Source organism: Mauremys reevesii, linkage group 3, assembly GCF_016161935.1.
Source record: "Mauremys reevesii isolate NIE-2019 linkage group 3, ASM1616193v1, whole genome shotgun sequence".
NCBI lineage: Eukaryota > Metazoa > Chordata > Testudines > Geoemydidae > Mauremys > Mauremys reevesii.
The window spans coordinates 44,814,665-44,840,981 of NC_052625.1; the positions used below are offsets into that span (position 1 = coordinate 44,814,665).

At 41.5% G+C, this 26,317-nt stretch overlaps 2 protein-coding genes across 4 annotated transcripts in view; one reads left to right on the plus strand and one right to left on the minus strand.

Moving 5' to 3' along the window:
• On the minus strand, positions 1-20,513 carry NSL1 (NSL1 component of MIS12 kinetochore complex). The gene is made up of 6 exons (XM_039531784.1): positions 20,264-20,513; positions 15,298-15,382; positions 9,153-9,283; positions 6,158-6,212; positions 2,407-2,474; positions 1-1,693 (listed from the first exon to the last, which is right to left on the minus strand). The coding sequence occupies exons 1-6, from the start codon at positions 20,486-20,488 to the stop codon at positions 1,418-1,420; spliced, it is 840 nt and encodes a 279-aa protein (XP_039387718.1). The 5' UTR covers positions 20,489-20,513; the 3' UTR covers positions 1-1,417.
• The window catches only part of TATDN3 (TatD DNase domain containing 3), an 11,873-nt gene continuing 5,563 nt past the window's right edge, over positions 20,008-26,317 (plus strand). For 2 of the 3 annotated variants that reach the window (XM_039531786.1, XM_039531787.1), the window contains exons 1-5: positions 20,539-20,670; positions 21,294-21,326; positions 23,878-23,951; positions 25,503-25,587; positions 26,244-26,306. In XM_039531786.1, the coding sequence (XP_039387720.1) occupies positions 20,611-20,670; positions 21,294-21,326; positions 23,878-23,951; positions 25,503-25,587; positions 26,244-26,306 (315 nt within the window). In that variant the 5' untranslated portion in view covers positions 20,539-20,610. Of the gene's footprint in view, positions 20,054-20,538; positions 20,671-21,293; positions 21,327-23,877; positions 23,952-25,502; positions 25,588-26,243; positions 26,307-26,317 lie in introns of those variants that run through there. The other variant, XM_039531788.1, reaches the window with a different exon arrangement.

Below are 26,317 nucleotides of genomic sequence, written 5' to 3' on the forward strand. Positions count from 1 at the left end.
TATTTTTTAATTAGTTTTATTTGCTTTGTATAATAGCACAAATGTGTATTTACAAATATACAAGTCATAAAAACAATATTTATGTACAAATGTTCAACATACAAATTCTCACTCTGTACTAAGTTTATATTTATTAGTCACAATATTTTAAACTAAAATTTGCCACACATTTTTCTTAAAGATTTTCAGTCTCTGAAAGGTTTAAGTGGGGCCTATTCTTTCCCTCTTACTGAGTCTTTGATCTGTGAAATTCTCCAATACAGTAATTGAAGTTATTCAGTATGAGAAAGCACTTTACACGTTATAGAGATAAGTTTATATTGCAAGTGTATGTAATCAGAAGCCAAGAAAAAGAGATATATTAATAGCTTTGACTTCTGAAACATTTGAAATATAAATTATTAAGGCAAGCTGCTCAATTTAATACTTTGCAATCTTCTAGTTATTCGGTTATAATATGAAGAAACTCAGATGTTGGATAGTTCAGCTTGATATTAAATTAATTTTACTCTACGTTGATTTAAAAGTCTAGTCAAAAATATTTTACTTACAGATATATATATACATACAACATTGCTTGGAGATCCTCTAACATGGAGAAGTGTCCTCTAGGGTTCCCAAAGTGGTTGCACTTAGACACTTGTAGTTAGGATGACATGAAAATGCTGATATGTTATAGATTACAAGACCGAAAAGGCCTGGTTTTGTTCAAAAACTATACTACAGGTAAATACATAAACATTTTATTAAAATTCCACATTTACATAAAAACATGGATTATAAAAAAATAAGTCAAACCCACCCAAATTTAGAATAAAAATAATGGTACTAAAAAAGGCCAGTTTTGCAATTGCACACAAATTTCATAAATGAAAACTATATCTGCTATACAGAGACTGACGTGTTTTAAAATTACTTTTCCTCAACAATTAAAGAAACCAACAGCTATCTAGCTAGCTATATTTAAGGGAGCAATATGATAGATTCATCCTCCAATCCTTTTATACACATGCTTTATGCATGAATAATCCAATTGAACACAGCAGATCTACTCACATGCATAAAGTTGTGCACTTGTGCAAGCAACTGAAGGATCAAAACCAGAGTTTATCCCTACAATAAAAGAATATAGAAAGAATTATAGGCTAATCTATAGAGTTTACTATTTTGAAGGACAGAGAAAAATTTGTGGGGGATATACGTGCACTCTGATGATCACTGCTAATGTACACATTTTCACATGACTAGGCTGTAACAGTAAAGAGAAAAAAATATAAAAACATTAAAGGCTACACAGCCACTAAATTCTCTTTTTAAAAAAACCTGTAATTCACTGTCAGAAAGAACACAGTTAAACTATACTGTGGAAATGGGGAGAGTAGATTTTCAAGCTTGAAAGTAAGAGTAAGAAAAACTTTCATGTATTCAACGTAATTCTTCGTCGCAGCGGGTAGTATTTCATCTGTGGTGAATCTGTGGTTCTCTTTCTTTTCAGGATAGCATTAGAATTTTTACTAGCAGCAGTCTCTTCTGGTGTGACTTCCACTTGTGTTAGAAAGCTTTGAATTTTATTTTCTTCCTTAGCCTTACAGCCAGCAAAGACTTCTTGGCGAAGCTTGCATAGTTCTAAGATGGGCTGCAAAGTTAACGCTTGGGAAAATCCCTCTGCTCTTTCTATCAATGCTGGTAGGGACTACAAAGGAAAAAACAACAGAGCATCTCCAATCCCAAGTTACAAAATTAAACTAACATTATCAATATTAATTATGAGTAGAAAAAACATGTTAACTAGAATTTGACATCCATAAAACCCCCACCTAACACAATCTTTTGGAATTATAGTTCTGAGTTACCAATACTAACTCATAGACCAATAGTAGCAAGAGTCTGCATTAGCAGCTCATGTAAAGAGATTTCAGTGCAAGTTTAAAGACTAAGCAGAAGAACATATGAACAGTTTATCAAGAATAAATATGGTGGAAATATTACAGCTCATTTCAAATTTCTTACCAAAGTGATAAAATGCCATTTAATATATAGAGGCAGTACCATTCTTCTAAGATGATGGTTTAATCTTCCAAACACCGCAGGTACAGAAATCTTTAAATCTTTACAACACTGCGGATATTCCAAATTACAAAAATACTTCTACAGGTCTTTCACTGTGAATCTTAAAGGAAACTTAGTCCAAAGCAAGGGTTCTACTGCAATTATGTCTGATAAAGATGTAGAATCAGTAATTTTACAAATACAGGTGACAAATTTTTGTACAAAAAGGATATATTGGCTAGTTAGAATATTTGCTTCATACGGCTGTTTTACAGCATTGATGGAAAATGTGTTAAATGTTATGTGACAAAAATCACAATGAAAGATTTCCTCCCAACAGGCACACAGAAATCTTACCTTCATTGCTTCACTAATCTGCTTGGATGTGACCCCTGTTACCTGCCTAAGATTTGTCATGTGAGAAGCTGCAAAGAAACACAAACATCAACAGTTTTATATTCCCCCAGAATTATGAAGTGACCAAAAAAATACTTTTTTATTTTTAAATAAAGAGCAAGAGAATATTACCAACTAAAAATACTCCTAAAAATGATTAGATATCTGCTTGTTGCTTTCTAAGGCATTTTGTGATTCAGTATTTTATGCAACAGGAAACTAAAAGAATACACTGCTTTGTAAATTTAGTGATTCCCATTAATAATAGTTTGATAGGTTATCCAGTAGCAGGGAAAAAAATAAGCAGCCCTCAGGTTTCCCGTCACTTAAAGACTGGGGCAATATATCAAGCCAGTACTGCCTCATGTCATATTGTACAACCCATTTTTCTCATTTAGCGTTTATAGAAGAATATTGTTTCCACATTCAAAGGGTTGCCACAAGCCAGTCACAGCTTTATTCACTTAGGAAAAATATACAACAAATGTTTACAAGTCAGCTTCCCACAATCCCATGAGCTGTTATTTATATACATTTGCAGATGTTGTAATTGAACTAATTTTGAACTGAACTAAAGATTTTAAGGGCTCTGGTTCTAGGGTCTTTGAATATGAGCATACAAAATGAGAAATATTTTGCTATTTATTGCTCTTTATACTTATTACTCCTATCTGTTCACTTTTTATGCTACCTTGTGAGAAATAACCAACACACCATGTGTTCTCAAAGTCTCCTTGACTGAAGCCTCCTAAACATTTTTAAAAAGACCAGAGAAGGCTAAGTAATGGTATGCATCTTAGGATTTCTTGATAAACATGTAATTAAATGTGCGCCATGAAAACACAAAGTCCAGAGGCACTTTCTATTGTTTCTTATTCACCAGTATAGATAGCCTGCTGTTTACCATACATGCAGTACAATACTTGTAAGCAACTTGTATAAAGTTAGACCTATTAACTGAAAATATAGTATTAACTTGCATAAATGTCTTTAAACTCACCTATAGCATAGGCCTTACTCTCTAAAAACCTGAACGTGGATGGTAATTTACCAACTTCCACCCCTAAAATTACGATTCTCTGTGCTAAGTTTTATATGTTTCCATTATTATTCCTAGTCATTTATGTTGCCTAGAGGCCTCATCGAGGTGCAGACAGGAAAAGCAAGATACAAGATCCCTGTCCCAAAGGTCTTCAACCTAAGTTAGATAAACAAAGGAAACAATGACAACGACGAGATGGTGAAGGAAGGAAGAGTTACAACAAATAAAACCTCAAGACTTGTTTATGAAGCTTGAAAGATTTCATTATATAAGACAATAAAATAGGGCAGAAGACAAATGTGAAGAGGTCATTAATGGAAAGTTAGACAAAAGTAGCAGGTTTGAGGGAAGGTTTTGTTGTTGATACACAACTGGACTTGTTGCCCTCAGCATTCAGAGTTACAGTTAACTTTTCCCACTCAGCAAAACTGGAGTGATAAGTGTTACTCCAGAAAAATTAAGAACTCACTATAAACAAAATGGGAAGGTGTTCTATTAGATCAATTTGGAAAGAAGAGAGAAGTTTGGAAGAAATTACATTGCGCAGTAGATGCAGAATGAAAGAAACACTTTCATTTTACTGTACTGTGGCAATAACAGGATGAGAGTCTCTATGCAAAATTAGTTCTTGTGATCACTTTGATGAGTAGGAAAATCAAAAATTTGGAATAATTTGCAAGCTAAAATAATAGACCTATTATGCTTCTCATCAAACAGTCTACCAAAAGCAATCCTGCACTCGTCTGCTATTGCTCATTTTCCTGCTCTCTGTCCTGGGAAGAGTTTTACTAGTGGAGACCTAATCTGATTTCCTATCCAGGTGTTAGATAGCATAATTCAGGAATAGCAAAGGATGTTAAAAAGGCAGGATTATTCAGACCTTGGGAGGAAAAATATTTGCACAGCAATCCCTCTAACTAAAGAAAGAGCAGTGGACTATGAATGGACACTCATCCAAAAGGACAGTATATCTGCGATAGGAAGTTTTGATGACAGGATACAGAGTGATGGAAGGCTGAGTAAAGTAAGGACTCCCTCAAATTGTGAGGGAGAAGACAAAAGCAGTTACTTGAGACCCCACTAGGTAATCAGAAACAATGGCACATTAGTGACATGTTAAATGTACTCATCGGTTAAAGTTTAGGTTTACATGGAGAGCATTATATTCTTCATTGGTCTAGGCTTTCCAAAACATAGGGAAATGAAAAAAGGATATGAAAGGTATTGAGTAATCTAAACATTTTTGGTTTCTGGCCACTGCACTTACTAAATTGGAATGCATTAACTTCCCAGAGACTATGCAAATACTAAAATTCAGCACAAATTATATGCTTTTTGTTAATAACTTGCTGTTGTTTTGTTTAAAAAGAGCAACAAAATAAAGACTGCCTATGTTCCAAAAGTTAATCCATGCTTAAACCTGCAGATGTAGACACTAACCCCACCACTGGAAAAAAAAAAACCTCAACTATGAAGTGAGGTTCTTTATAGCTCCTGCTGGCACCTTAGCTACAAAAGCTGGCATTCCTCAGAGCAGTCTCCTCTCAGTTACAGAAAGGAAACATTGCCTAAAGTAAAGTCAGATCAGCAATTTGAGAATTGAAAGCTTCTATCAAAACTTCACCTCAGTTCTAGTTAACGTTTCTATTTGTTTAAATATTTTTATATTATGTGAATGACATTGCGCAGCCAACGCACACTGAGGACCTTGAAACCACAGGGTATGATTTACTACATTAAAAATGCTAGAAATAAACCTTTTAAAATAGGGTAGTGAAGATAATCCATCTTGTAAAGACAAGCCTTGAAAGACTGCATCCTACTCATGCCCTTAATGTTTTATTTGTTCTTAACTGTAAGATCCTTAGGACAGAGACAGTGTCCTGTTTACAAAGTACCTAGTAAACTTAGCACACTGATTAAATAGTTTCTGCTTTAACAGTTACTATTTATATATCGTGTGTGTCCCATTGATGATGTACTTTAAAAGGTGACATGAGTGTTGATTTTCTTAAAAATTATAATAAACTCTGTGTCACTCCGTACTGAATGATAAAAGCATGTCCAAAAATGTGTACTTTATGCTTCTTTACCAGGTCAGCCAGTTCTTAGCAATTGCTTGCCTACTGACTGATGTTGAGAACCAAGTGGTATTTCTCATAGGACATGATTAGGAACACAGGAATTTCCATAAATGGATGAAGTCAGTGATTCATTGAGTTTGGTATCTTGTCTACACAGTGGACAGAGGAAGATGCAAGAAACTCTGCCACAGACAGTTACTGGATAACCTGATCCACAGGAAATATTTGCCAACCCCACATCATTTGTTAGTGGCTGATTTTTGCCCTGAAGCACAGCCTGTAATAGCATGAAGGTTTCAGGACAAGAGAACTAGATGTGTGCAAATAAAGCAATGTAACAGTATGCTCAGCTACCTCAAGGTTCTATGTCTGCACAGTTACATCCAGAATAGAAGTGTATTCAAATAACCCAGTTCTCACTTGTATAACTATGCCAACAGAATGAACAGGTTAAAAATCTTTGTCTGAAAGTCACACTTGAAAGAGAACAATTTTATTGGCATTTCTTTAAAAATTTGCATTCGGTGATTCCGTTAGGTAATGTTATCTCTATACATTTGCATTGTCATGACAAACGCACACTTACCTTGAGAGGGCTCAGGCTTTATCTCTTTTTGCTTTACAACAGGCTGGTAGAGCTTCTGCATATACAAAAATAAATTCAAAATATTTTTCATTCTGAAATATTTCCTTGGTTTAAGTAGTGTCTTAATCTGTTTTTCACAGTACCTAGCACAATGGGTTACTACTGTAATAAAAATGGTTAGTGGGATTAGTGCTCTACATCCAATACAGAGAACTGCTAGAAAGAGTGACCTAATTAGCCCTGTCAGTCCATTTCTTATTTAAATGTATATAGACACCATATTAAGCTTTATTTTGCCAAACTCTAAACTCAGTTGTTAGTCCAGAGGAAAGCAAAATTTTTAGCTAAAATCTAGATATTATGGGAGAAGCATTGCCATCTGCTACATAGATTCATAGACACTAGGACTGGAAGGGACCTCAAGAGGTCATCGAGTCCAGTCCCCTGCCCTCATGGCAGGACCAAATACTGTCTAGACAATCCCTGATAGACATTTATCTAACCTACTCTTAAATATCTCCAGAGATGGAGATTCTACAACCTCCCTAGGCAATTTATTCCAGTGTTTAACCACCCTGACAGTTAGGAACTTTTTCCTAATGTCCAACCTAAACCGCCCTTGCTGCAGTTTAAGCCCATTGCTTCTTGTTCTATCCTAAGGCTATGGCTACACTTAAACTTCAAAGCGCTGCCGCGGCGCAGCTGAGCGCTTTAGCGCTTTGAAGCGCTAGTGTAGTCAAAAGCGCCGAAAACTCTCCCAGCGCTGTCCTGTCTCCATCCCCTCCCTGTAGGGGGGACAGCTGGGCGCGGCTCCTGGGCGCTGCTAGCTGGGGCTTTGAGCGCTTACACTGCGCCGCTTTGCAGCGCTGCTTTACACAGTGTGCAGAGGGTGCCTTTGCTGCCCTGCTGTAAGCCCTTAGAGGCTAAGATGAAGAAGTTTTCTCCCTCCTCCTTATGACACCCTTTTAGATACCTGAAAACTGCTATCATGTCCCCTCTCAGTCTTCTCTTTTCCAAACTAAACAAACCCAATTTTTTCAGGGTTCCTATGAAGGAACATGACCTTCCTTCATAGGTCATGTTCTCTAGACCTTTAACCATTTTTGTTGCTCTTCTCTGGACCCTCTCCAATTTCTCCACATCTTTCTTGAAATGTGATGCCCAGAACTGGACACAATACTCCAGTTGAGGCCTAATTAGCGCAAAGTAGAGCGGAAGAATGACTTCTCGTGTCTTGCTCACAACACACCTGTTAATGCATCCCAGAATCATGTTTGGTTTTTTGGCTACAGTATCACACTGTTGACTCATATTTAGCTTGTGGTCCACTATAACCCCTAGATCCCTTTCTGCCGTACTCCTTTCTAGACAGTGTCTTCCCATTCTGTATGTGTGAAACTGAGTGTTACTTCCTAAGTGGAGCACTTTGCATTTGTCTTTATTAAACTTCATCCTGTTTACCTCAGACCATTTCTCCAATTTGTCCAGATCATTTTGAATTATGACGCTGTCCTCCAAAGCAGTTACAATCCCTCCCAGTTTATCATCTGCAAACTTAATAAGCGTACTTTCTGTGCTAATATCTAAGTCGTTGATGAAGATATTGAACAGAGCCGGTCCCAAAACAGACCCATGCGGTACCCCACTTCTTATACCTTTCCAGCAGGATTGGGAACCATTAATAACTACTCTGAGTACCGTTATCCAGCCAGTTATGCACCCACCTTATAGTAGCCCCATCAAAGTTGTATTTGCCTAGTTTATTGATAAGAATATCATGCGAGACTGTATCAAATGCCTTACTAAATTCTAGGTATACCGCATCCACTGCTTCTCCCTTACCCACAAGACTTGTTATCTTATCAAAGAAAGCTATCAGATTGGTTTGACATGATTTTTTCTTTACAAATCCATGCTTGCTATTCCCTATCACCTTACCACCTTCCAAGTGTTTGCAGATGATTTCCTTCATTACTTGCTCCATTATCTTCCCTGGCACAGAAGTTAAACTAACTGGTCTGTAGTTTCCTGGGTTGTTTTTATTTCCCTTTTTGTAGGTGGGCACTATATTTGCCCTTTCCAGGAAAGAAACATATTTCAATACCAACATCTTCAACAGTTAGAAAATGTTTTTAGTTTTTATAATACAAGGGAAAGATGAGTAACATTTATATTCAAGTCTGACCCATAAAATATTTTCTCCACTACAAGTCACCTCTCAAATTTGTGAGCAGACCAGGATAAGAGAGTCACTTCTTTCTGTCATTAGTCACTATTGGAACAAAATTCTTGTGGCTCACACACTTTGTTAGCAAATCTGGAAATACAGAAGGCAACTGTCCCAACTGAGGGAAGTATACAACTTGCACTGATCAAGCATTTTTAATGGATTGACTTGAAGAGCCTTAAAGGAGGCAGCCTTCCTTTGACAGATGTAGGGAGATTGACACACTTGGGCAGAGCAGGTGTAGCTGTTCTTCAGGAGTGTTTTTTGGAGAAAAGTGTAAGGAAGCCCTGGAACTTCACTGTTATGGGCTATTATATGAAGCCACTGCCTTGAGACACATATATTGAGACAGTGGTGGTATTGGGAGTTGTGCTGCCCATGAGGACTCCTTACAGCCAAAGATGAGGAAAATATAAAAAACTATTGCTCAAAAGTGATTGAAAGTGATGTATAGTGATGCCACATTTTAGCAACTTTGTAATTTTTGCTGAACAATTTAGGTAGAACAGAATAATCTAATTAGTATTACTGCAAAATCTGAAAGGACCATCAGTAACAAAAGCAAGAGAAGAGGTCTCTTCGGGGAAATTACTTTAGGACTACTATCAATCATAATTAACATTCACTTTGTAACCTGAAAACATTAACTATCGCAAAAAAAAAAAATCGAACAGTCTTGCTGCATATCTCAGCAAAGATTTAATAGTAGAGTGTGACAAAGTCTTATTACTACTTCATCTTTACAAAGTGCTAAATAAAGATACTTACCAACATTTCTTGCTCGGCTTTCATGGTTTTGATTACATGTACTAATATCTTTCTCGGACATTGCTTACGCTTCGTAGCTGTCTCTACTATAAGTTCATCAAACTGATCCTCGAGGATTTTGATGTCAGAACCTAAATTCACAAGAAAAACAAGGTGACATAGTACACACAGTTATTTTAAGAGTGTCTTTAAAAAATACTAAAATTATTACAGGAAACTAAAGAAAAATAAAGCAAAATGTTGGTCAGTCCTTCCCCCTAACAGCAGGCATTGAAATTTCTCATGGCAATTAGTCTCCTTACCCCCTGTTTCAGGGTAGCTGGTATTATTTGTACCGGAACAGTGCTTAGAGAACCCAATCAAGGATCAGGCCCCACTGCACTAGGCACTGTACACATGTAAAATGAAAAGACGATCTCTCTCTCTATCCCAAACTGCTTACAATCGAAGTAAATTTAGTTAGCTACAGAGAGAGGGTGAGGTCAGGTTTGTGTTTCCTATTTTTTGGAGAAGTTAGCATCCATCAGTCTAAATCACGTAAAGTGAGCCTACATGAGGGATGCCCCATCCCCTCATAAATGTATACAATACAGTGAAGCCATACGAAAGTGTAAAGCTGCTAAAGGTACATGTACTAAGTGCTCAGATTCCACACTGAATATTGCTATTCTTCACTAAATAGAGATTGATTCACAGACAGACATGACATGGCACTGTCCAAAAGTAACTGCTTTCTAGAACTCCAACACTGAAAGTCAGCTTAATATTATAACTGTATATAGAGAGATCTCACACATGATACTAATTTCCTGGATTCCTTAAATCCTTCTGAGAAGCTTCAGATTTATGAGAGCATTGGTTGTTTTTAAGAGATGGGCTACACATTTTAGTTTTATACTAGTACAACTATTTCGGTCAAGGCTGGGATTTTATTCGGAAGTAGTTATAGCAAGGCAACCCCTAGTTATTCCCTTTTGTGAGTAAGTTAGCCTAATATAAGCTCCTTTATACCACTATAATTGTATCCACCTAGGGGGACTGTTCTGCTATAACTATACTAGTATAGTTACTGCAGTACAACTTCTGTGAGTGGACAAGTCCTAAGAGGCTAGTTCTCATCAGCTCCCTTCAGCAAAGATAGTATATGTTGGAGCAAACTAGCCATTAGAAGTGACTACTGATCCAAAGCCCATTAAACCCAATGGAAAAACTCCCTGGACTTCACTGGGCACTGAATCAGGCCCTCAAGCTTGACAAGTATTCTGTCAGATCTACTAAACCTCATTACTTTGATATTTGTGGCAGCCTTTTCAGACATGGATTCAGCCTGAAGACACATGCTAGACTTCAGACAAACTTTGCATTCCTTGAGAATTATTACAAGGTGTGCCGTAACTATACTGTGACTTAGAACAAACGCTGGCTATTTTGAGACAATGCTCTTCTTCCAGCAGTAATGGCTGCTATTCTTCACTACATTAAAAAAAAATTACATTTTCTGAGGGAATGAAGGGTGGTAATCCTGACACTGAGCTATGCAATGAAAAATATAAAAATTATATTTTCCCTCTGTATTTATACAGACACCACACACTTATGAGTTGATCTTTCTGTAATACATAATTTTTTTTTCTAAGAGCAAATTCTTAAAAGTATCAGACAAAATATGCAAGCCATTTTTCCTTTGGCTGTAAAGTAAGGAGAGAAGTATTTTGTGAGTAGTGTTTGCAGTATGTGTGTCCTATAATAAGTTCTTAGCTTCCCAAATATTGCAATTAAACTTGACAATTTTTAAAACTAAATACTATTAGATTTGTCTGGGGTTTCAAGCAAACTTTAACCACCTGTCTGTTATTTAAAGTCATATAATCATTACACACTATAAAAACTAGAGTTACCCTAACCCCATTTCCTTCTGTTTTGTAACAGTTACATTCCTGTATTCTAGAATGCATGCGATCCAAAGGCTGAGCACATTTTAGATGTTAGTGTATTAGGGAAAAATGGATATTCAGCACCCTCTACTGGTCAATCTGCGCAGCATCAATGGATGTGGAAGAAACGCCAATAAGCAAAACAATAGAAACAGGAGTACTTGTGGCACCTTAAAGACTAACAAATTTATTTTAGAATGAGCTTTCCTGAGCTACAGCTCACTTCTTCGGATGCATAGAATGGAACACACAGACGGGATATTTATACATACAGAGAACATGAAAAGGTGGAAGTATGCATACCAACAGGCAGAGTCTAATCAATTGAGATGAGCTATCGTTAGCAGGAGGAAAAAAACTTTTTGAAGTGATAATTAAGATGGCCCATAGAAGGTGTGAGGAGAACTTAACATAGGGAAATAGATTCAATTGGTGTAATGACCCAACCATTCCCAGTCTTTGTTTAACCCACAGTTAATAGTATCTAGTTTGCATATTAATTCAAGTTCAGCAGTTTCTCTTTGGAGTCTGTTTTTGAAGTTTTTTTGTTGCAAAATTGCCACCTTCAAGTCTGTCACTGAGTGGTTAGAGAGGTTGAAGTGTTCTCCCACTGGTTTTTGAATGTTATGATTCCTGATGTCAGATTTGTGTCCATTTATTCTTTTGTTATCACTTCAAAAAGTTTTTTTCCTCCTGCTAAGGATAGCTCATCTCAATTGATTAGACTCTGCCTGTTGGTATGCATACTTCCACCTTTTCATGTTCTCTGTATGTATAAATATCCCCTGTCTGTGTGTTCCATTCTATGCATCCGAAGAAGTGAGCTGTAGCTCACGAAAGCTCATGCTTAAATAAATTTGTTAGTCTTTAAGGTGCCACAAGTACTCCTGTTTTTTTTTGCGGATACAGACTAACACGGCTGCTACTCCAAAACAATAGAGTTGGGTGGGAAACTGTTTTCCCATCCATGAAAATTTATGAGATTTCAAAAATATTTCCTGTTCTGCACTGGGACAAAACCAAGTCCTTCCAAACATTTTCACAAAATAACCGACACCTCCCTGTCAGGCGAGTGCCCTGACCACCAGGCTGACGACTATTTGGGGTACAAGAGGGAATTCCTCTTTCCATCTTTCCTGTTGGAACTGTTCTACTTTGGCTATATAATCAGTTTGTCTCTGGTACAATAAATATGTACTTATTTATACAAAGTGGAATAGCTCTAAATCTGACCCTGAAGTTTTGATTTGTTGAGAGCAAACAACCAATGTTGTGCTCTAACCTTATTTTCCCATCAAAATAATTGGGTTATTTACACACACACACACACACACTTCACAAGACTTATAAAATAAGAATTTTTGTAATAGATTTTGCACTATTGTAATGAAAATCAATAGTTTACATTTTAAAATAAATATTTTTCCTAGAAGTGTATTAACTGCAAACTTAAATGCTGACTTGAGTACTTCTGGCATGTTTCCACTGATATTCCAATAAGAAATTAAAATTGACATTAGTTCAAGATGATCCAAAGTGGGTAAGAATTTTACATTTTTTTTTAATTCAAACTTTTGTTTGATTTTTTTTTAAAACAGGGGAAAAGTTTTCCATAAAGAAAAAAGTATTCCAGTAAAAAGTGATCCACATTAAAATAGAAAGAAAGTTCCCAAGATGATGCAAACTTGAAAAATACCAGTTTTACAATGGTTTAAGTCAGAATCCATTTTCTCAGATTCAAACTTCCTGCCAAGAGGTAGTGATTCTGGAACATAGCTTGGAGTGTTTCCTCAGCCTAGGTCATCAGTTGCAGGGTATATAGAGCTTGCTGACCAAGCGGCAGCTCAAGGAACTCTTCTTCCACATTCAAGTCCATACCTGTGTTTTCAATTTCACTCAACCAAGGGTCGCAGTTGCATGTGAGGAAGAATACCTGACACTCACTAACAGGTATATGCAACCGAACCACCCTGACTGTTTTCTGTGAACACTATAGAATACTAAGAATCCTCAATATTACAAATTAAAAGATATTAAAAGCAGTAACTGCATGTGACAGGGTGGACTAGGCCTGAGGCCCCCTGCTGGAGGCCTTGTGATCCTGCCACATCCCACCCCAGAAAAGGGCAGTATAGAGGTCCTCCAAGCTGCCTAGAATGGCTGTGTGGGAAGCAGCCACTCAGGGTCCAACAGGTCAGTATAAGAAGAACTGCAGGGCCACAGCAAGTTCAGTTCCTTGCTGGAGCTGTAGGAGTGTGGATAGTGTGTGGCTGGCTAATAGAGCTATAGGACCTCAGATGAGGTAGTGCTACAAGAAGCCAGGGAGAGTGAGAAGGAGCCCTGAGCTGATTGCGGGGACTCCATCAGGACAAGATCCTGACGTAAGGGTGAAGATGGCACAGGGCTGTGGGGAAGTGGCCCAGAGAATCAGAGCAGCAGTGTGACTTAGGGCAGGATTACACTATGGCTGGGATCCATGCTCTGAGATTGATCCACTGGTGGTTGATTTAGCGGGTCTAGTGAAGACCCGCCAAATCGACAGCAGATTGCTCTCCAGTCGACCCCTGTACGCTACGCCCAATGAGAAGAGTAAGGTAAGTCGACAGGAGAACTTCTCTCGCCAACCCTCCGTGGTAACTTGACGTAAGATACATATTCACGTAGCTAGAGTTGCATAGTGTAGGTCGACTTACTGTGGTAGTATAGACATAGCCTTAGATAAAGGGACACAGCAGATAGCCTTAGATAAAGGGACACAGTCCCTGGGCTGGGACCTGGAGTAATGGACAGCCCCTTCTCGCCCCTCCCACCTCCCAACAGCCACTGGGGGAAACAGCTTGGACAATGAGGCACTACAGAGGGGGATCTAAACTATAGTGACCCAGCTGGAGAGCTGTAGCCAGGAAGCCCCAAGAGGGTGAACACACTGCCTCCAGGGAAGGAGCCGTGAGGCACTGCTCTATTCCGGAGCAGGGACAAACTGAGAGACATGAGAGGGCTCTGAGAGAGGCCCCTGTTGAACATGTACCCCAAAAGGGGCTTGTGTTGCTTTTATCTCACAGACAGAATATGCATGACTTGGCTGGATGGCTGAGTCAGTGAAGACCCACCATAAACTGAAAGAGTGCAGGCACTTGCACTCTACCACGGGTGCTTGCAAGAGGTGAGTGCAACACTGTTACACTGCAAAATAAACATTTTTCTCATTCATCTATTCGTTACACCCACTCTTGTGTCTCTGGATACACTCAAGGATGCCAATCCCTGTGATGTAAACATACTTTTCTCACAAGAACTGGCTTGAGATACCACCAAACAACCATCAAGATAGTATAGGAAATTACAGTAGTACTACCTAACATCAATTTTGCTCGTCTAGGATACACAAGGAATTTAACTTGTCATTAATCTTTGGGGTGGGCCTTTCATTACTTTGCAGCCATTGGAAACTCTATTATATGTTAACTGTTACTGTATTCCTCTTCTTACTATCATTGTGAGGGAGTTACTCATAGGCTGGGGTGCCATGATTTAAAAAAATTGTGAAGTAAAAAAAGGTTGTGAGTTTACTAGGAAGAACATTAGTTTCATTTTTTTGTTAAATCTGATTTATTTTGTATTACAGCTTTAAAAATAATATCCCTTCCATTTGTCCTATTTAATTTAGATAGTAAAAATAAGAGAAGAAACAAGAAAGTGAATGGGACTATAACAAGCGATCATGTAAAATGATTCTTTTTTCAAACTAAATCTAATTTTGTAAATATTGCACTAGTCCTTTTGTTATAAACCCTTCTGCAGGATAATTACCCTGGACATTGGTTATATAAACTTCTTTAATTTGAAATGTCATTTACCTATTATTTATAAATCACCTATCATCTTGATAATTGAGTATCGAACAAATCTGAAGTGTCAGAACAAACTGAGTTCTCTCCCACACCCCGTTTGTTTCCAAGTCACAGGGGTACAGGAATTTATATGTTCAAGGATAATTTTTCCTCCTTTAATTTATATATGGAGGTTGTTTTAGGGGAAAGGTTTTACTGAAAAGGTGTAACTCATTAATCTGAACACATATAGGCTTGGGTTCAGTCTGATCTCTTCCCTCAGCATCACATATATTAGCAACAACAGCAGGAACAATTGCTTGATTAGTCTAAGCACTTAACATATTAAAGTGAAGACATTATTAAAAACCAAACACACACCATTCTGAAGCTCAGCTTCATCTGAAGTTTCCTGCCATGGGTATCCATTAATGGTAATATTCTCTTGAACTGCTGTTTCAAAGTTCTGTAAGAAATTCAGAACAATCAAAATATTTGAAATAATATGCTTACTAGCCTACCAATGTAATATAACACAGCTGACAACTGAATTTAAAGAACTTGTTCAGCATTTTCATTCAGGCAAGGACTCCATTCATGTTCCCTTGAGTTATTTTTTGTGTGTGACACACCCATGTGGTACCTTAACACAAGTTTAAAACACATGAATGTGGTCTCTTGGTTTAGGATGGTCATTTGTTCCAAACATCCAGGAAGAGGGGACTGGCAAGAAAAAACTGAAAGAAAGTAGAAGGAAAGGATAATGGGAAGGGAAGTATGAGTGCTGTAGCCCATCCCCCGGTCTGGCAGGGGCAGAAGCTGCTGCAGGGTAAGGAGAAGTCCTGGCCTCCTCTCCTGGACTTAGTGAGGATAAGGAGGAAGCCATGCAGCTACTTTTGTCTATAGGAGGGGTTCTCAAACTGGGGGTCAGGATCCCTCAGGGGGCAGTGAGATTATTACATAGGGTGTCTCAAACGGTCAACCTCCACCCCAAACTCTGCTTTGCCTCCAGCATTTATAATGGTGTTAAATATATAAAAAAGTGTTTTTAATTTAGAAGGGGGGGGGGTCATACTCAGTGGCTTGCTATGTGAAAGGGGTCACCAGTACAAAACCTCTGGTCTATAGGTTATCCTACACTTTCGATTACAAGATCCTCTTTTCAGTTGCATAAAAGTTTGTCAAACAAGCGGTCTGAAATGAAAATTTTCATTCCAAGTGTCTGACTCAGGCTGAATTTTTTTTATATGTTTCAGCTAAAATGGTTCAGCCATTTCCAAGAACAAGGTTAGGGAAAAACATATGCTTTGTCCATCTTAAAAAAAAAAAAAAAAAGTACCACAACTGTTTTGTTGAGCTTTGGCACAGAATATTTGGTAGGTAGGTAACCATGGTGTCAGGGACATATCTTTTGCTATTCCTGTGAAAACCCAATCAAATCCAGTCAAATTACAGCTTGTGCGACCTTAAATCAGCCCACTTGCGCATATGCATTATGATACAGTCATTAGTTACAGGATCCCCTACTTTACACAGAGCCCCTCTCTCATTCACTGCACAGAATGGATGGTGCATACTAAATGGGTAGCTTTTCAATACTTTTGTTTTTAATCTTCATCATTCAAAGCGTGCCCCCCAACCTTATTTACTGCACACTATCCAAACACTGAATACAGAATAAATTAACGTCCTCCTGAGCTTTTCTATAGTGCTCTCACCATAGTAATTTAGCTATTCACACACATCTTAACACAGCATTATCATCCCCTTTTTACATATATCGGTCTATGGTACAGAAATTAAAGCCCAAAGGATCAACTAATTTTGGGTGCCCAAACTGAGAAACCTAGGACCTAATTTTTATAGCACTTTATATGGTCAGAACAGAACTCCCACTGATCTCAGTGGTAGTTCTGAGTGCTTGATACTACTTCAAATCCAACTCTTGATGTCTCAAGTTGGGTATCCAGAAAATGAGGAGCAACAAATTAGTGCCCACCTATGAAAAGTTTGGTTTAAGTGTCTTGCCCTGCAGGATGTAGGAACTATGTGACAGACATAGGGGGTTCACAGGACTCTCCTTTCTCTTCCTGCAGCCCTCTGCCACATTCACTACACACCTTACAATTTCTGCAACAAATAGGGGATGAGGCGTCATTCATTATGCAACCCTGATTCATTCCCAGAGCATAGTCCATCCCATGCACTGAATGAGATGGGGTCCTATAGAAAAATTAGTATATGTTTGTATGATAGACTGTATCATAATGTGTATACACAAGATTAGAGCCTTACAACAGGACCCAACAAGTGTCAGGTCCTGGTCTAGCTGGGTAAGAAAAAAAACAGACCCTTTTGGACTCAGGCCAGGTTGGCTCTCTTCCTTCTGCCAGTGGGGCTGGTACATCGGCAGCAGCATGTCCTGCTCTTGCTGCCACATTACTGCCACATCACAGCGTATGCTGCAGAGTGAGTATACCGAGGAGTTGCAACCCCTCATGTTCTGCTGCACAGCAGGGAGTGGTGGACTGCAGGAGCAGGGCACACCGCTGTGCTGACCCCACAGGCAGAAGTGGGCAGTGGTGACAGTGCTGACTTGGATTGGAGGGGAAGGGTTGGGATCAGGTCAGAAAACTATTTGACCTTTTTGGGTTCAGGTTGGCAGGGCTTGGGTCCAATTTTTAAGCCTGAGCAGAAGTCTACACAAAGAGGGCTGAATCAGAGAGAGGAAAGATGGTCAACAGGTGCTAGCCTCAGACCAAGCAAGCATGATGGGCTGCACAGGCAACCTTAATTTAGCATTACCTAATTTCTGAGCACTTGACTTTGCTACCTTAATGTTTCTTTTAATGTAGTGTTATTAATAAGCCATAGAAGATCGGTATGAAGCAGCTCATTAAGAACCCATACAAATTCAACAATGAAGCCAGGTTTTCTTTTCCATGTGAGACAATTACAAATTCTCACCTCTAAAGAATATTGCTTCTGTTGTGGAGTTGGGTACTGGACACTTCTTTATGGTCTATGACAGTGGTTCTCACCTGGGGTCCATGAGCCCTTTCATAAGGGAAGCAGGGCCCCATCACTGAAGCAGGGGGCACCCCCTGCAGGGTTGAAGATGGGAGCGGCACGGGGCTGAAACCCCGAGCTCTCTTCTCCCCACACCTGAAGTCGGAGCAGCAGGGAGCTGAAACCTCAAGCTTCACCCTTCCCCTCCGCTGAGGCCAGGAGCAGCGGGGCTGAAGCCCTGACACAGGCAGAAGCCCTGAGCCCATGGGCAGAGTTGAGAGGGCTCCAGTGTGTTCCCCCCTCCCCGAAACTGTAGTGCCTTACCCAGAGTGGGGCAGTCCTGGATGCAGCTCTCCCCCCGCTCCTCCTTTCTGTCAGCTCCCCTCCAGCCCCACCTTCTGGCCAGATCCTAGACGGGAAGCCAGAGCCAGGCAGTGCAGGGAAGCTGCTCCTCTGGCTGGTGGTGCCATGGAGTGGGCAGCTGTGGCATTCCCCCCATCTGCTGCTGGTGCCTAGTGTTGCAGCTGCTCCTTGGCTCCCAGCCCCCCGACTGCTCACGCAGCTGGTCAGAGCTGCCCAGGCGGGAAGCCAGCTCTGGGGCCGGCAGAGCCCTTGGGAAGCAACCACCGGCACACAGCCCCAGGGCTTGGCTACACTGGAGAGTTGCAGCGCTGGTGGAGGCTTTACAGCGCTGCAACTTAGTCACCGTCCACACTTGCAAGGCACATACAGCACTGCATCTTCCTGGCTGCAGCGCTGGCTGTACTCCTGCTCTGCCTCGGGTATAACTATTGCAGCGCAGTTGATGCAGCGCTGGAGTGCAAGTGTAAACAGTGATTAATCTTAATCTTAATACGCTGTAACTGACCTCCGGAATTTTTAACTAAATTACTCTCTTTGCTTTGTTATGATGCCTCTCTTTGTTTTGTTGTGAATTCCGGGCTCCCGGAGCTGCTTATCTAAAAAACAAACACAGCTCCTGTTTGCTGTGAATGAGGTAAGCAGGAGGATGAATGTCTATAGCTAGTGTTTGCTTGAGGAGAGAAACAGCAGGGGGGGGGGCGAGGGGAAAAAGGGAGCCCGTGGGAGCAGCTGCTTATCTGGTCTGCAGGCTGTTTGCATTTAAGAGTGAATGAGGCATCGGGGAAATGGTCAGATTTTGCAAGGCAGGGAGCTGACACAGAATTTGCAAGGCAGGCTTTGCAATGCAAGGAGCTCACACAGTGTTGGCTCAAAAAATCCACTCTCTCGCTCTCCCCCACTCCCTGTCACACTCCACCCCACCCTCCTCTTTTGAAAAGCACGTTGCAGCCACTTGAATGCTGGGATAGCTGCCCATAATGCACCACTCCCAACAGCGCTGCAAATGTGGCCACACTGCAGCGCTGGTAGCTGTTAGTGTGGCCACACACCAGCGCTTTCCCTACACAGCTGTAACTCCCAGCGCTGCACATCTGCAAGTGTAGCCATGGCCCCAGACAGGTGGGTCGCCTGCTGAGGTGAGTCAGGGTGTGGAGGTGGTGCTTCCTCTACGGACCTCACTGTGCGAAGCTGGCCCAAGCCCTGCCAGCCCTTGCCTCCCCAAAATAGAAGTCAAACAACGCCTATGCCCAAGGGTCCCACCCTGGCCCAGACCCCTGAGTCCCCTCTTGCCCCCCCGGGGCCCTGGAGTTTTTATAGCATGTTGTTGGGGGGGGGGGGTGTCTCAGAAAGAAAAAGGTTGAGAACCCCGGTCTATGACATTTTTCAGAACACGAAAGCCACAAAAATAAAAAAGCTGGATGTTTTTTCTGCTTCATTAACCTATTTAAGAGGATGAGAAAAAAAATGTTGTCCAGAGCCACGCAAGGCAGAGCAAAAAGTAATTTGCAGCAAGGAAGATTTAGATGAAATGGTAGGAAAAACTTTCTAATGATAAGGGTAGTTAAACTCTGCAACAGGCTTCCAAGGGAGGTTGTGGAATCCACCTCGTTGTCTAACATGTTCTTATAAACCTCCCAGCACCTGTCCGGGATGGTCTAGGGTATATGCGGCGCTGCCTCAGCGCAGGGGGCCGGAGTAGGCGGTCGCTGGAGGTCCCTTCCAGGGCTCCATTTCTATGGCTGCTCTCACCAACTCCAGCCCCCAGGTCGGAGGCGGCTCGTACTGAGGTGGACGTTTAACTGCGGGACTGTGGCCCCCGGAGCTGGCTGAGGCCTGGGCCTCCCCAGGGGCATCTGCCGGCCGCTTGGCTTTGCCCGGGAGGACGGGGCGGGGCTCCAGTCTCTACGCCAGGGGTCGGGGCCGCCCCAGCCCCCCCAAGCGGGCGCCTCCCGTTCAGCCCCGCGGCGGCTCTTACCCACAGCGCGTCCCGCAGCGCCCGCTCCCGGCTCTCGGCCCCGAGCTCGCCGGGCTGCCCGTCGGCCAGCGCCCGCACGTAGGGGGCGCACAGCCCCAGCACCTCGCCCACCCAGCGCTTCGAGCAGCAGCGGACGCGCGTTTCCCGGAGGGCCGGGGGCGGCGGCGGCTCCGGCCCCTTCGCCGCCGCCTCCATAGCTCCTGGCCGGGCCGGGCTTGCCGCCATTTCCCGCTTTCCAAACCGCCGGAAGCGGAACCCGCCCGAGCCCAGTGTCAACCGGCGCCTCAGCTCACGTGTCCGGGTGGAAACCGGGCACCACTCGGCCGTTCCGGCCTGGGGCGCTCGGGATGGGGAGCGCGGGGCCGGTGGATTGTCACTGCCACCTCGCGGCGCCGGACTTTGAGCGGGTGCGGCCCTTGCTCACCCCCGCCTCATCGGGAGCTCCCCCGCCCCTACGTCACCCGCTCCGTGCCCCACCGGACCCTGCGCCTTGGTCACCCCCTCCCCACTCCACCAGCACCCCCCGCCCCTACGTCACCCGCTCCATGCCCCACCCTGCCCCCTGGTCACCCCCCTCCCCACTCCACCAGCACCCCCCGCCCCTACGTCACCCGCTCCATGCCCCACCCTGCCCCACTTCACTAGCACCCCCCGCCCCTACGTCACCCTCTCTCCAGCCTCTTGGTCACCTTCCCTTCGTGCCCTTTTGGGACCCTGCCCCATCAGCCCCTTTGTTCTGCCCCTTGGTCGCCTCTTCCACTTTGCTCCTCACCCCCAGTGCTTTACACCCGGGGCTCTTGCTTTGGGGTGTGAGGGGCTGCTCAGGGGCTGCTTTTCCCTCAAGTGGAAGGTTTGCACTCGCAGATGGGTGTTTTCCAGCCCTGTGGCATCACTCCGTGACTTTTCCACTGTAGCCCTTCAGCTCTCACTCTATTTGCAGATCCCTTAAAAGAGTAGATACTTGTCATTTTAAAATTCTTGTTCCCCTCTCTGATTCAGGTTTCCAATAAAACATTATAATCTCTTTCAGGATATTGAGGATGTATTGGAAGAAGCAAAGAAGGTGGGTATTACTATTTACTAAACATTGGTCTTGCTCCTGTCAACACTTACACACATGCTTAAGTTTAGGCATATAAATGGCCTCATTGAGGTCAATCAGGCTACCCCCATTTCTAAAGTGATGCATGAGCTTGTGTGTTTGCAGGATCTGGGCCTTATACTGAAAAAAGTTCAATTCTGCTAACGTTGCACATTTCCTGTTAGCTGGGCACAAAGTTTTATACTTTAAAATACAGGATTGCAACACAAAATTTAGTTAAATGTGGAATTTATACGAAGCCTAATGAAGTCTGAATATTCAGCACTTTCAAACTCTATACAAACATGAAGTAATCTTCACAATAGGAGTCCGTGTTAGAACTGAGATTAGAATTTGGGAGATTCTGATTTACAGATGTGTGCTTACATCACAGCTCTTAAGTTATCTGTGACAGTGACTGTGTTGTCTGACAAGGACAAGCTAGACAACAGCCTGGCTTAGGGACTGTTAGGAATAAAGTAAAAACCTCCCCTGGCTGTGCTTTGTCCAGGAACTTTAGTGAGTTGGGGACTGATCCTGCAAACTGCTCTGCACAGCCGGGCCACTATACCCCCATAGAGCCCCACTGACTTCTCTACTATTCTTTGTGGGCCAACTCATGCCCGAATGGAGCCCTATAATTGCATGTATTCACTTCAAGGTTTCCTCCTCATGTCTGGATGATGGGAGACTGGGGTCTTCATCTCTAGCACCTCCTGGTGATCACTTCCTTGGCCCCCCCAGGGCCTGTCTGGCTGGGTCCTCTCTAGATCGCTGAAAAATTCATTCCCCTTTTGGGGTAACAAGAGGTCCAACTCAGTCCATATAAATATTTTCACTAATAATACTTTGCACCTCTTAGGCTACACTGAAGTTCTCTGCCTTTTTGCCACTATTCCTGGGCCCTACAGAGTTTCTCCAATGTTACATCTCAGCAGGCTTCCCCCCACTGCCTCGCCTTGTTAGATACTCTGGCAGCACCAGCACATCTCAGGAATCTCCCTGCTCTTTACAGGCCCTATCCAAGGGCCTCTGCTCACCCCCACAGGAGCCTGACCTACTTCCTGTAGATCTTTTCCAGCTTGACTTCCCTAGAAAGGAAATCCCTTTTCCTCCTCTCCAGACTGAGTTCCCAGATCTAAGTAGTCCTCTCTCTGGTTCCCCTCCTTCCTTGCAGCTCAGGTTAGTCATTATTAAGTCTCCATCACACTCATCTTGAGGATAGTTATTTGGTTAGAGACAAGGCTGAGCCCAGCTTGCCTTAAAGGACCACCCAGTTTGTACCCAGCCCCAGTGAAGTGAACCGACTCTGGGCAGGTGCAGTGGTTTCTCCATGTGAAGCAGCTTGCAGGATCAAGCTTTGCAGACAAAGTAGTTGGGGTTATATTTTGAGAAAGACAAATCTGGTTGAATACATTATATTTTTCTGAAGCCATACATCTATATGTAGCATATGGTTCTTAAAGGAACTATTTATGGTTAAGATGCTTTTGCTACCGTTGTATGGACAGGAAAATCAGCTGTCATTTCTGTTTGTTCATGGATCCTATGGAAAAATCCTTATTAGGAGGGCAGGGTTTCTAATTCACCTATTTTTTCTTATTTCATTCTCTTATTAGTCAAAATTGTGTTCCATTTAATAATGGTTTTCTAATATCATTAATATAAATGTTGGTACAGGTTGCTTTAGTGCTAGTGTAGTAAACTGAAATCCTTTATCACAGAAGAGTTACGGTAGGAGCAGCAACCGTGCAAACTTCCCTGTAGTATGATGCTTGCATTTTTCAACCTGACTTTGGAGCTGCCAATTCTAGGAGCAATAGGGTACTTCAGTTTCCATGGCTATTCAGTCCTTGGTGCTGAGATTGCCACAAGGCTGTAAATAAGTAATAAATGTGTTGGTTTACTTGTCCATTTGGCTATTACCTAGACCATAATGAAAGCCATCAGATAGAATAAACTTTCACTTACTGCTGACCTAGCTCTTATTGACATAAACTGGGGTCTTTTCATCGACTTTACGGGCATGATTTTGCTTCTGTCTAGTTGTATTTGAGACAGCGGTCTAGAGTTGAAATGTTCCATAGCCCATTACCAAAACTCGGCGATGTCACGTCCCTCCTGTTTAACCTACACTAGATGTGCCAAAAAGCATAAGGCTCATTGATTTGTTTTGGACTCTTAAATACCTAACCTACCCTATCCTTTAAAAATGCCCTGTTGTCTTAAAAAAAATTCTGAATTCATGGACATTTCTGAAAACTATTCTGATTATTTTTTCAGGACTTGCACCAGGAGGTGGCACAGGGCTGGTTGCTAGGAACACATGGAATTTAAACCTTTTCTCCCAAATCCCACCCCAGCACTAGGCTTTTCAGAGAAGGGTTTATTGTACATGAAATATCCCCACCTAATTTTTATCAATTAAATGCAGACTATGAGAGAGCCTGGAAGTTCTGTCAAGCTGGGAAGTTAACCTAGGGTTTCCATTTGTTCCTCCATGCTACAGCAATTTTATTTCCTGTTGTTTCAGGCTAAAGTTTTGGCCCTTGTGGCAGTTGCTGAACACTCAGGAGAATTTGAAAAAATTATCCAGCTTTCAGAAAGGTATTGTTTATTCCAACGATGTTGTCTTCTTTGCATGTGATTAAAACAATAGTTATTTTTAAATGACTGCAGTGCAGTTTGATAAGATTAGTGCCATGGGATTCAAAACATCAAGGAAAGCATGTTCTATGGAAAAGGATAAAAAGAAAACACAGGTTGCATGGGCAGTACCCAAAGGACAGAGGAGGATTAAGGGCTGTTCAAGGGATGCAACAAGGCTTTACTTAGACTGTAAGTTCCTTTCGGGTGGGGACTGTCTTCTGGTTCTGTGTTTGAACTGTGCCTAGCACAGTGGGGTTGTGGTATGTGACTGGAGCTCCGAGGTGCTACTGCAATACAAATAAATAATAATCAATTTATAATTGATAAATGAAACCTTGGTGAATCAATAATAATAATTTTTCACTTTTCCAGTGCCTTTCATCCAAAAATTCCTAAGGGTTTTGCAAGCATGAATTAAGGTTCTTGTTAGAGAGCTAGGATATGCAACTTTACAAACAGATACATTGAGGAACAGAGAAGTTAAGTGAGTAGTCCAAGGTACATGGTGAGTCAGGGCAGAATGGGAATAGAATCTAGAAATCCAGACTCCTGTCTTCTGAACTAACCATTAGCTACACTGCCTCTCAGAGTCAATAGTATTGTACTAAGCATTTTTTCTATTTGACTCTTCTGTGCATAATCAAATGTAGGGTGTTTGAGTAGGGAGCTCTCTGCAATATCTAAAATCTTTCTGCGCTCTTTCCTCTTTACTGGTATTAGAGTTGTGACAAAACCCGAAAAACTCAAGCACAAAAAGGCATCTTAAGCTGGAATCCTGCTGGTATTTATTAGGTTTCCTTTTAGTGTCTTTATTTTGTATTATCTTGTTTATTTGGATTTCTACATGCATAAAAAGTGCATCTCCAAAACTTGTTACAAGATTAAACTTGTAATTGAAAGGTAGCAGTATTTTTATGAGAGAATAATATGCTTTTCATTTCTGTAGTTCCTTTTAACTGAGGATCTCAAAGTTCTTTATAAACTTTAATTAAACTTCACAACACCCTTGTGGTATTTTCCCACATCTTACAGAGGGAGGGAAATTGGCACATAGAGATGTTGAGGCTACAATTTTCAGACACTACTGATTTCAGTTGCTTCAATTTCTTTGTATCCAACACTCATGGTCTGATTTTTCAGAGGTGCTCAGCACCCAAATTTATGTAAATTGTGAGTCATCAACACCTTAGAAAATCAGGCACTACGTGTGTCAGATTGGACATCCAAAAATCAGAGAGGACTGTTGAAAGCCTGGCTGTGACTTGCTCAGTGTCAGAGAGCAAGTCCAGTCAGAGGCAAGAATAGAACCCAGATACTCTGACTTTTATTCTCTGGTACTAGGCGTAAGATGTGCTGCTGCTCAAGTGGATTGCTGGTTATTGGGATGACAAGGAATGTACTGTAGCCTTAATTGATTCGTTAATACTTTTTTTCTCTAGCTCTTTACAATAGTCATGATGTTTCCTGCTTTGTGATGTTTCCCACTGCTAATGTATTTCTCATTTCTAGGTACCCAGGGTTTGTCTTGCCATGTCTGGGAGTTCATCCAGTTCAAGGTATTCCACCAGAGGAACAATGCAGTGTTACTTTAAAGGTATAAATAAACTCTTAATTGCCACATGTCCAGATAGGGCCAAGCAGCAGGCATTCAGAATTGACTCGTTTAACATTTAAAATAAATCCAACCAATATTGTACATGTTGCCATAATACAGAAAACACTGTTGATCAAATCCTGAGGTCCTTACTCATCTTTGATTCTGTTAATACTCAAGCAAAATGCTACTGAAGTAATTTGGCTCTCTGTTTCACAGAGGGCTACAGTGGAGCGGATGATCTGCTTACAGTCAACATAATGAACATGCACATTTAGCTGTCCCTCCACTTCCATGGGGAGTGGAAGACTAAAGAGAGATGTATACATCTGTGTCCATGCCCTGACCATATTTGGTGACTGTTTGCACTCAGACTAACAGCTGGCATGTTCAGGATATTAATAGATCTTGTCCTGAAGAGGTAATTACATGTTCCACTCATCTAAAAAATAAGCTTTAAGGCAGAATGGCCTTGCAGGATCTTAAAACCTGACAGCCTGTCCTCCTTTCTCCCCAACCTACTGTAGGAGCACGTTTCAAGGTACACAGACAACAGATTAAGTGGTTCTACATCACAGTGGAACTGAATTCATCCTGCTCTTGCTTTGCAAGGATAGAGGGTTGTTTCTTTAATTTCTTTTTTTTTCTTCTTGCAGGACCTGGATGCTGCATTGCCACTTATAGAACTCTATAAAGATAGATTGTTGGCAATCGGAGAGGTAAGTCAAAG